Below are 14,852 nucleotides of genomic sequence, written 5' to 3'. Positions count from 1 at the left end.
AATGTAAATCAATAAAAAAAGATACATGCGCGATATTAACGTAACAAAACGTCTACTCATGCAGCTACTGCCCACATCCTGTAAAAAAAGAAAAAAATCACATGCATCAAAAGCAAAAAAATTAAAAATTAAAATGATAATATGGCTGAAACATTACAAAGACTTCATTAATTGACTCTGGTTAGTATATTAGTAAAAGAAAGAAAAAGAGATAATTAATGGAAATAGTGTTACCTTTGTACACATAAACATGCGTAACAATGGATAATACAAACAAAACAAAACCTGTAAAATAAAAAAAAAGATGAATCACTACAAGACACTCACGTGATTACACTGCTTGTGATGGATATTGAATTGATAAATAAAACAGCCCTAATAGCAAAAATATGTTTCCTTTCCTTAAGTGTTCAAGATCCGTCACAGCAGGTCACAGCACAGTGAAGAGACTCACAGACTAGAGATTAACATAGGTAGGTTCAGAAGGAGAGGAGACACCACTGCTGCTGCCGTTGTTGTTGTTGTTGGTGTTGCTGTTGTTGGTTGTGCTGCTGCTGCTGCTGCTGGTGCTGGTACTTAAGTTAACGATGGAGTGTATGGGGGTACCTGGTGCGGGGCTGTAGCTAGGGCCCCCCGTGCCTACTTGGGAGGCTGCTGAAGGTGTCAGGGGGGTCAGAGTTGCAGGGTTAGCACCCTGAGTTAATGACACAATGACCGCCCCTGAGGTGGCTGCAGCAGCAGCAGCTGCAGCAGCCACACCTCCAGAGGCCCCAGCAGCCCCCAGCAGGGAAGAGGGAACCCCAGGGAGGCCCGCCCCCGATGCTAGCGACACCGCAGGGCTGCGGGCCCGGGAGAGAGACCAAGGTTAGAGACTAAGGGGCACCACCATCACCATACACACTGCCCTGGCTCAGAGCCTCACCGTCACCTGACTGCCATTGAACCCTGCTCCAGTAATCAGAAAATGTGTCAGTTTAAGGGTTAGCCATGCCTCAATGCACCCGCAGCTGTAACCATGCTGAGTGCACAGAGATGTTAATAGTGGCACATTTGCCCCTTCAGTCAGACTAACTTTGGTCTTGGGCACTCAAGCAAAAGTTCTCACCAATATACTTTGGGGACTATGAATTTAAGGTTTAAGATGAGGGAAGACACATTTTCTGATGCTGTTGAAGAAAGTGAAATTCAGAGTGGACGACAATGGGCGGGACAAAGTGCAGGGTGTGAGAGTGTGGGTGAGGCTGCTGGGGACAGTGGATGGACAACGAGCCCAAACTGAGTCCCCTTTCCACACTGTGCTCACAACCACTCTCACACACCCACCACAAATTTTAAGGCAAAAACATCTAATGGCACATAAAGATGGAACAGTGAGACCTTTTGCCAGGGTCCCTTTCACTCCTCAAGTGACTTATCATCCAAGATTTTCAAATGAAAGTATGACAAATGCTTCTTACAAATTAGAAATTATATTTCAATATGGCTCAACTTCTTAGTAGGAAAACATTAGAAAATAAGCATTATTAGAGAGGTGCTTAGGAATAAAATGCAATTACAGCTTCAGGCAAAATACCTCCTGAGCCAAATAACTACCGGGTATTCTTGGATGATAATTCCCCACTCATACACCCATCTACAACTAGACTTATCATAAGAGTTAGATTATAAGATACCAAAGCATGCACATTCATCAGTAATCTCCACATAGAAGTGGGTGAAGCTTGTTTTGCAATAAGCCACTGAAGCACATACATAACTCAATTAGCAAGATGAACAGGTAAAGGCAAGATGGTGCTAACTCATGTTAGAATTAGCAATTTATTAAATGTCAAACTGACATAAAATAAAATGCATTAACATGTACTTCACCACTATCCTGCAGCAGCACCTTCAGATGTGGGACAGCAAATGCATGACCTAAAACCTAATTACTGTCATCATCAATTCAGCTCCTAAAGATTCTTTCCTTTTAACATTACAAAAGATAACAGCCATAATACATTGAATCATGCTAAGTAGCACGCTACATGAAGAAGGCTAAGGAGAAAGGGAAGAAGAGTAAGAGCAGCAGTTGGTAAACACGATAAAGATCTGTGAAAAGGCTGAAAGAGGAGCTTACAATGAATGTAGTTCAGAGGAAAAAATAGTGTAAAATGTACAACAAAAAGACATATGGAATATGAAAAATCTGTGTAAAGTAATAAAATCTGACAAAATTATACACGGTGAAAATAGTATAAAAAGAAAGAAAATACATACTGTAGCTCAATCCATCAGATGATATTCTTTTAACTTAAAAACAAGCATAATAGGATCTAATTCTTGCTTCACACATCAACAACAAATCTGTGATCAAAACATATTGTCTGTCATACAGAAATTTGTCACATCTGATTGAGATGCAATTGGCCACAGTCATTAAATAATTATAAAATATCTAATTCTATGTCAGAAACAATTAAGGACTACTAATCAGAGAAGAGAGAGGGAAATTCAAAGATCCTATGGACAATGGACAACTATAAATAAAAAATGGTGAGAAAATGTTGAATGATGGTTTCCATTTATCTTTCTTCTGTAATATGAAAATAAAATGTAAGGCAGTGTGATTTATGAAATAAAAAATCCTTTGCAACTTTAAGGAATGTAGTAAATACTGTGTAAGAATTCTGTAAGTATAGTGCAGCCAATGAGGGTAATTCATTGTTTTATTTCTATATACAACAGTGTTTGTCACTTTACCAAGGTAGCATCAGGATCAGACAAAAGCCTCATACGCACACATTCACACTCTGATTGTCATGTATAATGCATAAAACAAGTGCCCATCATCTACAGCTAAATCCTGTACACAATTCCAAGGTATGACAACCAATTAAAATGCCCTAGTTAAGCCTACTAACAGCATGTCTCTTCCAGTGTACTACATTAATCCAATTTATGCTATCCCAAGCATAACCCTCATATGTTCAGATCTCATTACACCAAAGCCTCTCTCACTCAATCCTCCCATCTCCTTTTGGGTCTTTCTCTACCCCTTAATCAGTCTTTCTTCTCTGATCCTTCCTATATTTCTGAAACATTTCAGCACAATCTGGTCAGCTCTCTTAATCAGACTGCACTAACTTCAACATGTTTATCTCACACTGTCATTACATACATGATTCACCCATCTCACATCATATTTCCTCAGTCATTTCATTTCCAACACATCCACCCTTTTGCATTCAGGGTTCTAGATTCATCCATACAACACTGTAGCACTACTTTACCTTCAAACAAACCCATCTTTGCCCAAACCAATCTCTCCTTCTACACATTCCTCAACACACCCAGGACATAAACAGTTTTGCAAATTATTTAGTCTTTAACAATATAAAAAAAAAATCTTTTTGAGAGCACTACAATATTTGAAATCTCTATCTATCTATATCTCGGATGCCTGTTCCCATCAAGGCAGTGGCCACAGCAAAAGTTTCCTCTTATCCCTGTCCTTACATGCCTCCCTCACACAGACCAATATTTGAAGTAATGCCACAAAAGAGCCTGATATTTACTCACTAACTCTGTTCCCAATTCTAAAAGTTAGATCAGTTGAACACAACCATTCAAATAATTCATATATATCATTAAGCCATGCCCAGGATGTTAAAGGAAATATGAATATCCCAACTTAGATATCTAAGCACTTCATACTTTTTAACTTTATACATACACACACTGCTTCATATGCATCCAATCCAAAATCTTTCCTCTAGCATTCTTATTCATAATATCTCAAGCCCTTATCAATTCTCCCATTGTATTTACCCATCCCTGCAATAACCCACTTTTCCTTGTACCTTAAACTATTACTGATATATATATATATTTTTACCAACCTATCACCTGCCATACACTCAGTGATCATGCTACCCAAACAACTTTCAACATACCTTTCTGATGATTTCTACACACCGTACACTCTTCTCACAACTTTATTCTTTACCTATATTCCTACTTCCATCTATGCAATGAAAGTAACTATCTGAATCTTATTTCTCACCTATAGTGACCTGCACAGACATGGGTTTCACTTGAGTATCCTTGAGGTAAATACTTTATGCTCAATCTATGCTTAATATTTTCCCATTCAAAATAGCTTTCAGAACATCTTCAATTTTTCTCCCTTGTATGACACTACTTTAAAATTCACCGGCTACCATCCTTAATGAATTTTACTTTTATATGCCTAAACTCATTCAAAACTTATATTCCTTCAGAGAGTCATTCTATTCTCTTCAAAAACTGAGACAAAAAAAATCTTATCTTACTCATGTTTAATTCCAGCATATCTTAAATACACATACTTTTAACTATCTGAACATTCAATCCAGCTCTTTAATTCAGCTAATCACATCATCATCTGCTTACAATACATAAGGTCACTACAATTCTTTTCAATATGATTTAGCAATACTCAGCCATGATCTTGTTCTCACCTTATGTATGGCCCATTCATAAGAGGATTAAAGAGCTATGGCGACATCACACAAACTTGAGACACTTCCAGATATATCTCACTTATACCACTATTTACTCCCTAACTTTTATGAATTCCATTATAAATGCTCTTAACAACATTCAAATATCTCCCATTCATATCATACAAATTTAGAACCTGACAAAGAGCTTTCCTAACAACTATATCACGTGCCTATTCTAAATCCATGCATGCTGCATGCCATTTTTCTAATTTCTGAACAGTTTTTTTCCACTAAATGCAATAATTTGGTCTACATACCTTCTTCCCTTCCAAAATCACAATCAATCACAATTAAACTATACATTAAGCCCACTTATGCTAAGATTCATTCCACTTCAAAATCACTTTTACTCACATCAGCATCTTTATAAACAAGCAACTACTACCTTTGTATGGCTGTCAGGCACATTGCCAATTTTCCATGCTTCCAAGCACACTTTCCAGATAAATTCACAAGCAGTGTCAATGCCATTCTTCAACATCTTATTCACCATTACATCTATTCCTCAGCTTTTCTGTTCTGAAGAATTATTGCTTTTACCTCCTTTAAAATAAGCACTTCATTCCTATATCTATTCCCCTTTCTCCTTCCTTCCAATACTACTGCACCAACAGTCATACCCTTTCACCATCAGTTCTTTAAATTACTCTCTCCACCTCTTACAAGCTTCATTCCTTGTCATGAGCATTTGCCCACGTTTGTCTAGTATAATCTTACCCCCTATACATACATATTTTCCACATATACTTACTTCCTTCAAAAACACTTGATTCTTCTTTTAATTTTCATTCACTTGCTTCTGAGATTTTAATTCACTTTCCAATTATTCAGGTGTACAGGTTGTACCTTTCTAATCCGGCAATTCCTATGGTCTGACACGTTCTGAATCTGCTGCCATTAATTATCAGTTTGTGGATCTGCCACCAGGGCAGTGCTGTTAGCAGCACCAAGGCACTAAAATCTGTTTACACTGCAGCCAAGCTAATTAACTGTCCTGTTAATTTCTTACATTCAGCTGTATTCTAACCCTTCAGGATGTCATCCAAGAGACCAAGAGGTGCAGGTGGCGCTAGTGCTAATATGCGTAAGCATAAATTATCATATATGTTTGAAAAGGTGGAGTTACTGAAAAAATTAGATTAAGAAACTTCTGTAAAGACTTTGTGTGAGTACTATGAGAGCGGATCATCAACTGTGTATGACTTAGGGGTCAATTTGTGTTTTCCAGCATTTTCTGTGGTCTGGCAATAGCCAGGTCCCAAGGTTGCCATATCAGAGGTACAATGTACCATCTTTTTTACTATATTCAGGGTTTAAATTCTACAATTTTCTCTCTAACCATCACTGCTTACTGGAAGATTCAGTTTCTTCTTAAAAACACATTTTCCCCCTTAAAGGACTTTCCTAAATCTTTATTCCAGTAAGCTGCAACTCTCTCTCTCTACAAATTCCATAAATACAAAGCCACACAATTCTGTGGCATCCTTCAGTAATGAATTCTCAAACTACATCCACATCATCTTAACCTCACATTGTACTATCTTACTGGATTCATTTACCTTCTCATTTACTTTCTCTTAGAAATAAAGTCTTACACTTCATCCACTGACTTCTCTAGCTTTAGTCTTTCTGTTTTCTGATTCATATTTCTAGTCCTGTGCTACCTACAGTAAATAGCTAAATGATGTACTACAGCCTACCATCATATGACAAATCCCTTGACTGTTTATTACAATTATTATTGGAAAAAGTAATGCATGATATAATAATTCAGCATAACAATCAGAAACAGAAATTTGCAAAATAACAGAAATTATGTCTCTGTTAGTGCTTGTAAAGTCATGAGGAGGTGAATCAATTCTTAAAGTGAGATATAAAATTTTCCCATATATATATGTAAACTTATTCAATCTGTGCTTAATTTGAATAATGACAGACAAATGGAACAGGTTACAATTAACATGCAAAATCATTGAGTATACACATCAGAATGTAGAAAAAGTGATGTTAATATGCAAATCATACAATATGACACATATAACATAAACTGATAAAAACATGAAGACAACATCCATCAATACTAACATTATGGCTGACAAGAGTAATACAGAAGGTGGAAAAACACTTATGGACAGTAACATCACAATAAGAGATTACTGGCTTTATCAACTTTACAAGCACATCAAATTGCAACAAACTAAGACAACAATGCACATTTATTAATAGGAAAATTCTTTAATGGAGTTCATTTATTCCAAAATACTGAACCAAGTGGTCTCACATGCTCTTAGGGACCGAGTAAATAACAAGAGGTAATGAGACTGTTTCTAACCTATAATATGGGACAAAACATTCACACAGATCAAGACAAAATGAACTCTATTTCAAGTGATATATGAGACATCACATTTATTTTCCCAAAGAATTCAGGTGAAAGGTGAGACTCAAGAAGATGATCTTGCCAAATAGTAAACTACATAATGTGACGGTGACCAGGGCAACATTTCTGACTGATTATATATTAGTACATTCTGGATACCACATTGATCTTCAGTACAGATGTTAGTAAGCATGACAATATAAAGAAAATGATAATGAACTACAAAGACTAAAAGAAAGATATTCTGTGATATGGAAATCCTAAGCAAAGGGTTTGGAAGAATCTGAGATTATGGTGTTGCCATACCATACAGTGGAAAGGAAAAAATATGTGCAAATGACAGTAATAAATGTATGTAACGTTATGGAAATGTAAGGACCTTGTCAATTGAGAAGAAATATGTACATTATAATGAATAAGCTGTATATTTTTTCAAGAAAGGTGCCGACTAGGGAACTTCTGAGATAATTTGCAACTCTGAAGTCAAACCTTAATTTGAAATATAAAAAGCTTAATCTACACAATAATACTCACAAGTACAAAATATTGATACTAAACATATAGTTTCTTTGAAAAAAAATATTACACATATATCTATTTTATATTCATTATATTTAATCGCTGTTTCCTGCGTCAGTGAGGTAGCGCCAGGAAACAGACAAAGAATGGCCCATCCACCCACATACACACACATATACATAAATGCCCATACACCCACATATACATACATATCAACATACACTCATATACACACACATGATGACAGGCCTAGAATGGAGCATTCACTTCACATCTTGCTTTATGAATTATGCTGCTCCTCTCTGCTGCCATTTGCATAACATAATCACATATTCTGAGGTTCCATCCCTTCAGTTTTCCTTGTGAAATACCATTACATAAAATGGAAGCTAAAGTCACCTATCCATGTAACTGTCAGATCTGGTTTCTTTAATCTCTCTAGTAGTTCTTTAGTAAATATTTCTTTAAAGCAGATAGCTTGGTTTTTGATGGCTTGTATATCTATGTGCTCATTGTATTTGTCGCAGGGTTGTTTACTACAATCACTTAATTTCCATTTTTTTGCAGTTCATCTTTAGTATCTGCTTTCCTTCTAGTTTATCATGTACATATACTGCTACACTGTATTACATAATTTTGGTCTGTCTGTTCTGAATGTTTCAAAATGATCTAAGCTAGTTTCATCTCTCACTTTTTCATTGAGACACATTTTTACAATGTGGATCAGAACTGTGATGTTGTCCCAAATGTATTTATTGATGCTACTCACCTTGAATCTCGTGTTCTCACTAATCAGACTTTGCACATTCCAGCATAATATCTTCCATAGACCACTGTTCCTTTAGTTGTCCTCTACTGGATCTTATACTTTAGAAGTGTTCATTTTGTTGTTCAATATCTCATTTCAAGATAATGTATTCCTCATTTTCCAAGACTCCTCTGTTTAACTCATGCTGTATGTTTTCATTGCTGTTCTATTTCCATTTCTAGCACAATCTTCCAGATTTGGTAAAAGAAAAAAAAAAAAAATTCTATTCTTCATAAATTCTGGCTAATTATTGTTGTTTCTCATACGCTTATGGACCCCTGTTTTGATTAGCCCTATATGTCTCATATACTTGCTAATACTACTTCATGTCATCACTCCATTTTGGCCTTCTTTTCAATGCTAATATCTATATTCATACTCTGGCTATTCTTTGTTTATTTCTAGTAATGTATCTCCATTCATTCCTTTTTTCTTTATCTTTCTTCCAGGCCATGTTCATTCCAGCATTTCCTTCTCTGAAACTGGTTTTCATTATACAGTCTCCATATCTGTTTAGTTTTCCTGTACTTTTTTCTTCTCTTTCAATACTTGTTCACAGTTTCCTCAGTTAGTAATAAGAACAGATAAAGAAAGGCCTCATTTGCTCACATCCATTTTCTAGCCATCCTGGGCAATGCAGAGAAGAGTCCCCTATCCACATCAGGCCATACAGAACTTTCCATGGTTTCCCTTGGCTGCTTCATGTGCCTTGGTTCAGTCAATCAACAGCACGTATACCTGTACACACATCAATCCATTCCACTGTTTTCCTGTAAGTCTATAATATATTCTTTATTGACTATGATCAATCTGGGTTGCCTCATTAAAATGAAGATGATCTATTCCTGAGATGGACAACCTGATGACATATTAAAAGACTCTATAACTGGTCAGGACTTAACATATAATGTGGATGGTGAAGGAGGTCCAGGTCATGCACTTTATGCTTGTTAAAACTGTAACTGGCATTCTCTGGGCACAGACAACATAGGTGGAGATCCAAATCTCCCCATACTGATTGGTGCAAGTCACATTTCCCTAAACACAGGCAGTCAGGTAATCAAGGGGTACTTGGATTGCTGACTTCTCTGTGGAACATAATAATCAAGAGCTTCAACCTAAGTGTACTGAGAAGACAATTACTGCAATTGTGAAGGATGAGAATATGGTATCGATGACCACCCAGTTAGGACACCTACACAACAGACAGCTTGTTAAACTCATCACTTGATGATGTGATAAAGATGAAGATCATGACTGTATCAAAAACATCCCAATCTATCTTCAATTACAATCAGTTCAGGATAATACAACCGTGATCTGGGCTTGGAGGAACGTGGTTTGTGGAAAGGAGAAGAATCAAGTTATAGCTCTGGAAGAATAATTTACAGAAGTTGTAAATTCAAGGCTGTTTCCCTGGAAAACAGTCAGGGATTGTCAATAATGGGGCCAGAGAGCTTGGCATTGTGACACCAATGTCTGGTGGGTATCTACACAGGATGCTATGACTTTAGTTTATGCAAAAAAGATTATTCAATGAGAAAAGGTCCTCCCAGGTGTCTATACTGTGGAGGGACTCATGATACTTGGTAGATAGCTAGTGTATCCCAGAAGGCCTAAATGGGAAATTCGAGAAGACCACCATCAACAGTCTCATCAGGAAACCAAAAATGAAGTCAATCAGGATACTTAATGAAGCAGACTTTCCTTTACTACTGGAGAAAATCTTTGGCAAGGAAGAATGGAAGGACAGTAGTATGGTGAACTGCAAACTCAAGGCATCACAGAAAAATAGCAGTTTGGTGAACTGCAAGCCCAAAACACAAGAGAAGGATAGTGATGAAGTGAGCTGTAAGGCAAAAACCACAATAGAAAGATGGTGATGCAGTGAACTGCAAGCCAAAAACACAACAGAAGGATAGTGTAGTTGAGCTATGCAGCTCACCACAACACTATTCCAAGGAAACCAGATATTGATCACTCAGGTGACATGGCATCACCAATGCACACTTGTCCAAAATGCACTCAGGTACAGTCAAACAGTCTTCTTGACAGTCTGGTGACCCAAACTGAGACATCAGAAACTTACATCGAAGAGCAAGCTGTAGCCATGCAGTCCCAACACATGTCACTGTGAAGTGAAATGCATAAAGGATTTCGATATATGGAGAGGCTTTTCATAATCTAATGAGTGTAGTAAATGATTTCCATGTGATTATTATCAATCTGGTCCTACAGTACTCTACTGAAACTGACTCCAATACTGATGTTATGCAAGGACCCTCAAACAGTGGCTTAGACTAATGTTTTCTTATTGGCCTTTTAAGGGGGTCCCTCTTAATATATTTCAGTATTCCTTTTTTATTACATTCTTCTTTCTATATTCTGAATCTGCTGTTAACTCTTGTGAGGATGGGTATGTCAACTAGTTCCTTTCATTATGCACTGTAGTATTCATATGTAATATCTAATGAACTTGAAAAGCTTACAAGAGGCTATCTACATCACTGTCTACATGGATTCTCATGGTGTAGTGGCTAGCGTTCCTGACAGTGAAACATTCATGGGCCACCCAGGATTAAGTGCATGGGTTTGAATCCTGGTCATGGCAGTTGGTCCACAGTCAACCCAGTTGTTCATCCATCACTAGGGGTTGGTTGATAAAATGGGTACCTAGATCAGGCTAGGGTATACATATAGCATTACTGGGAAGGACTTGATTAGAGCCTCAGATGCCCATGCTGTCTTAGCTAACACACACACACATATATATATATATTTTTTTTTTCCAAAAGAAGGAACAGAGAAAGGGGCCAGGTGAGGATCTTCCCTCAGAGGCCCAGACCTTTGTTCTTAACGCTACCTTGCTAACGCGGGAAATGGCGAATAGTTATATTTTATTTTGCTTTGTCGCTGTCTCCTGCGTTAGCAAGGTAGCGCAAGGAAACAGACGAAAGAATGGCCCAACCCACCCACATACACGTCCACACACGCAAATATAAATACCTATACATCTCAATGTACACATATATATACACACACAGACATATACATATATATTCACATGTATATAATTCATAAATTCATACTATCTGCCTTTATTCATTCCCATCGCCACCTCGCCACACATGGAATAACATCCCCCTCCCCCCTCATGTGTGCGAGGCAGCGCTAGGAAAAGACAACAAAGGCCCCATTCGTTCACACTCAGTCTCTAGCTGTCATGTAATAATGCCTGAAACCACAGCTCCCTTACCACATCCAGGCCCGACAGAACTTTCCATGGTTTACCCCAGACGCTTAACACGCCCTGATTCAATCCACTGACAGCACGTCGACCCCGGTATACCACATCGATCCAATTCTTTCTATTCCTTGCACGCCTTTCACCCTCCTGTACGTTCAGGCCCCGATCACTCCAAATCTTTTTCACTCCATCTTTCCACCTCCAATTTGGTCTCTCACTTCTCCTCGTTCCCTCCACCTCCGACACATATATCCTCTTGGTCAATCTTTCCTCGCTCATTCTCTCCATGTGCCCAAACCATTTCAAAACACCCTCTTCTGCTCTCTCAACCACACTCAATATATATATATATATATATATATATATATATATATATATATATATATATATATTGAGAGTAAATGTGAATACGAGCAAGGTCATTAGGTACAGTAGGGTTGAGGGTCAAGTCAATTGGGAGGTAAGTTTGAATGGAGAAAAACTGGAGGAAGTGAAGTGTTTTAAATATCTAGGAGTGGATTTGGCAGCAGATGGAACCATGGAAGCAAAAGTGAAGCATAGGATGGGGGAGGGGGCGAAAATTCTGGGAGCCTTGAAGAATGTGTGGAAGTCGAGAACATTATCTCGGAAAGCAAAAAATGGGTATGTTTGAAGGAATAGTGGTTCCAACAATGTTGTATGGTTGCAAGGTGTGGGCTATGGATAGAGTTGTGCGCAGGAGGGTGGATATGCTGGAAATGAGATGTTTGAGGACAATATGTGGTGTGAGGTGGTTTGATCAAATAAGTAATAATAGGGTAAGAGAGATGTGTGGTAATAGAAGGAGTGTGGTTGAGAGAGCAGAAGAGGGTGTTTTGAAATGGTTTGGTCACATGCAGAGAATGAGTGAGGAAAGACTGACTAAGAGGATATACGTGTCAGAGGTGGAGGGAACAAGGAGAAGTGGGAGACCAAATTGGAGGTAGAAAGATGGAGAGAAAAAGATTTTGAGTGATCGGGGCTTGAACATGCAGGAGGGTGAAAGGCATGCAAGGAATAGAAAGAATTGGATTGATGTGGTGTATCGGGGTCGACGTGCTGTCAATGGATTGAACCAGGGCATGTGAAGCGTCTGGGGTAAACCATGGAAAGTTCTGTGGGGCCAGGATGTGGAAAGGGAGCTGTGGTTTTGGTGCATTATTACATGACAGCTAGAGACTGAGTGTGAACGAATGGGGCCTTTGTTGTCTTTTCCTAGCGCTACCTCGCACACATGAGAGGGGAGGGGGTTGTTATTCCATGTGTGGCGAGGTGGCGATGGGAATGAATAAAGGCAGATAGTATGAATTTATGAATTATATACATGTGAATATATATGTATATGTCTGTGTGTGTATATATATGTATACATTGAGATGTATAGGTATGTATATTTGTGTGTGTGAACGAGTATGTATATACATGTGTATGTGGGTGGGTTGGGCCATTCTTTCGTCTGTTTCCTTGCGCTACCTTGTTAATGCGGGAGACAGCGACAAAGCAAATAAATAAATAAATAAACATATATATATATGGCAGTTGAGGGTATAATTAGTGTACATGGGGTGTTCAGTGTTGAAAATGGAAATGGTGAAGAGCTTGTAGATTTGTGCTGAAAAAAGAATGGTGATTGGGAACACCTGGTTTAAAACGAGGGATATACATAGGTATATGTATGTAAGTAGGAGAGATGGTTAGAGAGCGTTATTGGATAATGTGTTAACTGATAGGCGCGTGAAAGAGAGACTTTTGGATGTTAATGTGCAGAGAGGGGCAACTGGAAGGATGTCTGATCATTATCTTGTGGAGGCGAAGGTGAAGGTATATAGAGGATTTCAGAAAAGAAGAGAGAATGTTGGGGTGAAGAGAGTGGTGAGCGTAAGTGAGCATGGAAAGGAGACTTGTGTGAGGAAGTACCAGGAGAGATTGAGTGCAGAATGGAAAAAGGTGAGAGCAAATGATGTAAGAGGAGTGGGGGAGGAATGGGATGTATTTAAGGAAGCAGTGATGGCTTGCACAAAAGATGCCTGAGGCATGAGAAAGGTGGGAGGTGGGCAGATTAGAAAGGGTAGTGAGTGGTGGGATGAAGAAGTAAAAATGTTAGGGAAAGAGGAGAGAGGCATTTGGACGATTTTTGCAGGGAAATAGTGCAAATGACAGGGAGATGTATAAAAGAGAGGCAAGAGGTCAAAAGAAAGGTGCAAGAGGTGAAAAAGAGGGCAAATGAGAGGGGATGAGAGAGTATCATAATATTTTAGGGAGAATAAAAAGATGTTTTGGAAAGAGGTATATGAATTGTGTAAGACAAGAGAACAAATGGGAACATCAGTGAAGGGGGCAAATGGGGAGGTAATAACAAGTAGTGGTGAAGTGAGAGGGAGATGGAGTGAGTATTTTGAAGGTTTGTTGAAGGTGTTTGATGATAGAGTGGCAGATATAGGGTGTTTTGGTCGAGGTGTTGTGTGAAGTTAGAGAGTAAGGGAGAATGATTTGGTAAACAGAGAAAAGGTAATGAAAGCTTTGCAGAAGATGAAAGCAGGCAAGGCAGTGGGTTTGGATAGTATTGCTGTGGAATTTATCAAAAAAGGGTGTGACTGTGTTGTTGAGTGGTTGGTGAGGATATTCAATGTATGTATGTTTCATGGTGAAGTGCCTGAGGATTGGCAGGAAGCATGTATAGTGCTGCTGTACAAAGGCAAAGGGGGTTAAGGCAAGTGTTCAAATTACTGAGGTATAAGTTTGTTGAGTATTCCTGGGAAATTGTATGGGAGGGTATTGATTGAGAGGGTCAAGGCATGTACAGAGCAAAAGATTGGGGAGGAGCAGTGTGGTTTACCCCAGACGCTTCACAAGTTCTGGCTCAATCCACTGACAGCACATAGACCCCGGTATACCACATCGTTCCAATTCACTCTATTCCTTGCACACCTTTCACCCTCCTGTATGTTCAGGCCCCACTTGCTCAAAATCTTTTTCACTCCATCCTTCCACCTCCAATTTGGTCCCCCACTTCTCCTCATTCCCTCCACCTCTGTAACATATATCCTCTTTGTCAATCTTTCCTCACTCATTCTCTTCATGTAACCAAACCATTTCAATACACCCTCTTCTGCTCTCTCAACCACACTTTTTATCACCACACACCTCTCTTACTCTTTCATTACTTACTCGATCAAACCACCTCACATTGTCCTCAAACATCTCACTTCCAACATATCCACCCTTCTCTGCACAACCCTACCTATAGCCCATGCCTTGCAACCATTTAACATTGTTGGAACCACTATTCCTTCAAACCTATCCATTTTTGCTCTCCAAGGTAACCTTCTCGCCTTCCACACATCCTTCAACGCT

General features: G+C 38.6%; 1 protein-coding gene across 10 annotated transcripts in view; it reads right to left on the bottom strand.

Annotated features, from left to right (window-relative positions):
• The window catches only part of pan (transcription factor pangolin), a 649,800-nt gene that overhangs the window by 17,354 nt on the left and 617,594 nt on the right, over positions 1–14,852 (bottom strand). For 2 of the 10 annotated variants that reach the window (XM_071681253.1, XM_071681254.1), the window contains exon 12: positions 455–839. The exons of the other annotated variants lie outside the window; for them this stretch is intronic. In XM_071681253.1, the coding sequence (XP_071537354.1) occupies positions 458–839 (382 nt within the window). In that variant the 3' untranslated portion in view covers positions 455–457. The remainder of the gene's footprint in view (positions 1–454; positions 840–14,852) is intronic. 10 annotated transcript variants of the gene reach the window in all.

The sequence above is a fragment of the Panulirus ornatus genome, chromosome 32 (assembly GCF_036320965.1).
Source record: "Panulirus ornatus isolate Po-2019 chromosome 32, ASM3632096v1, whole genome shotgun sequence".
Taxonomy (NCBI): Eukaryota; Metazoa; Arthropoda; class Malacostraca; order Decapoda; family Palinuridae; genus Panulirus; species Panulirus ornatus.
Note: the sequence above shows the minus strand (reverse complement) of the source record. Positions and strands in the feature narration are given on the sequence as shown.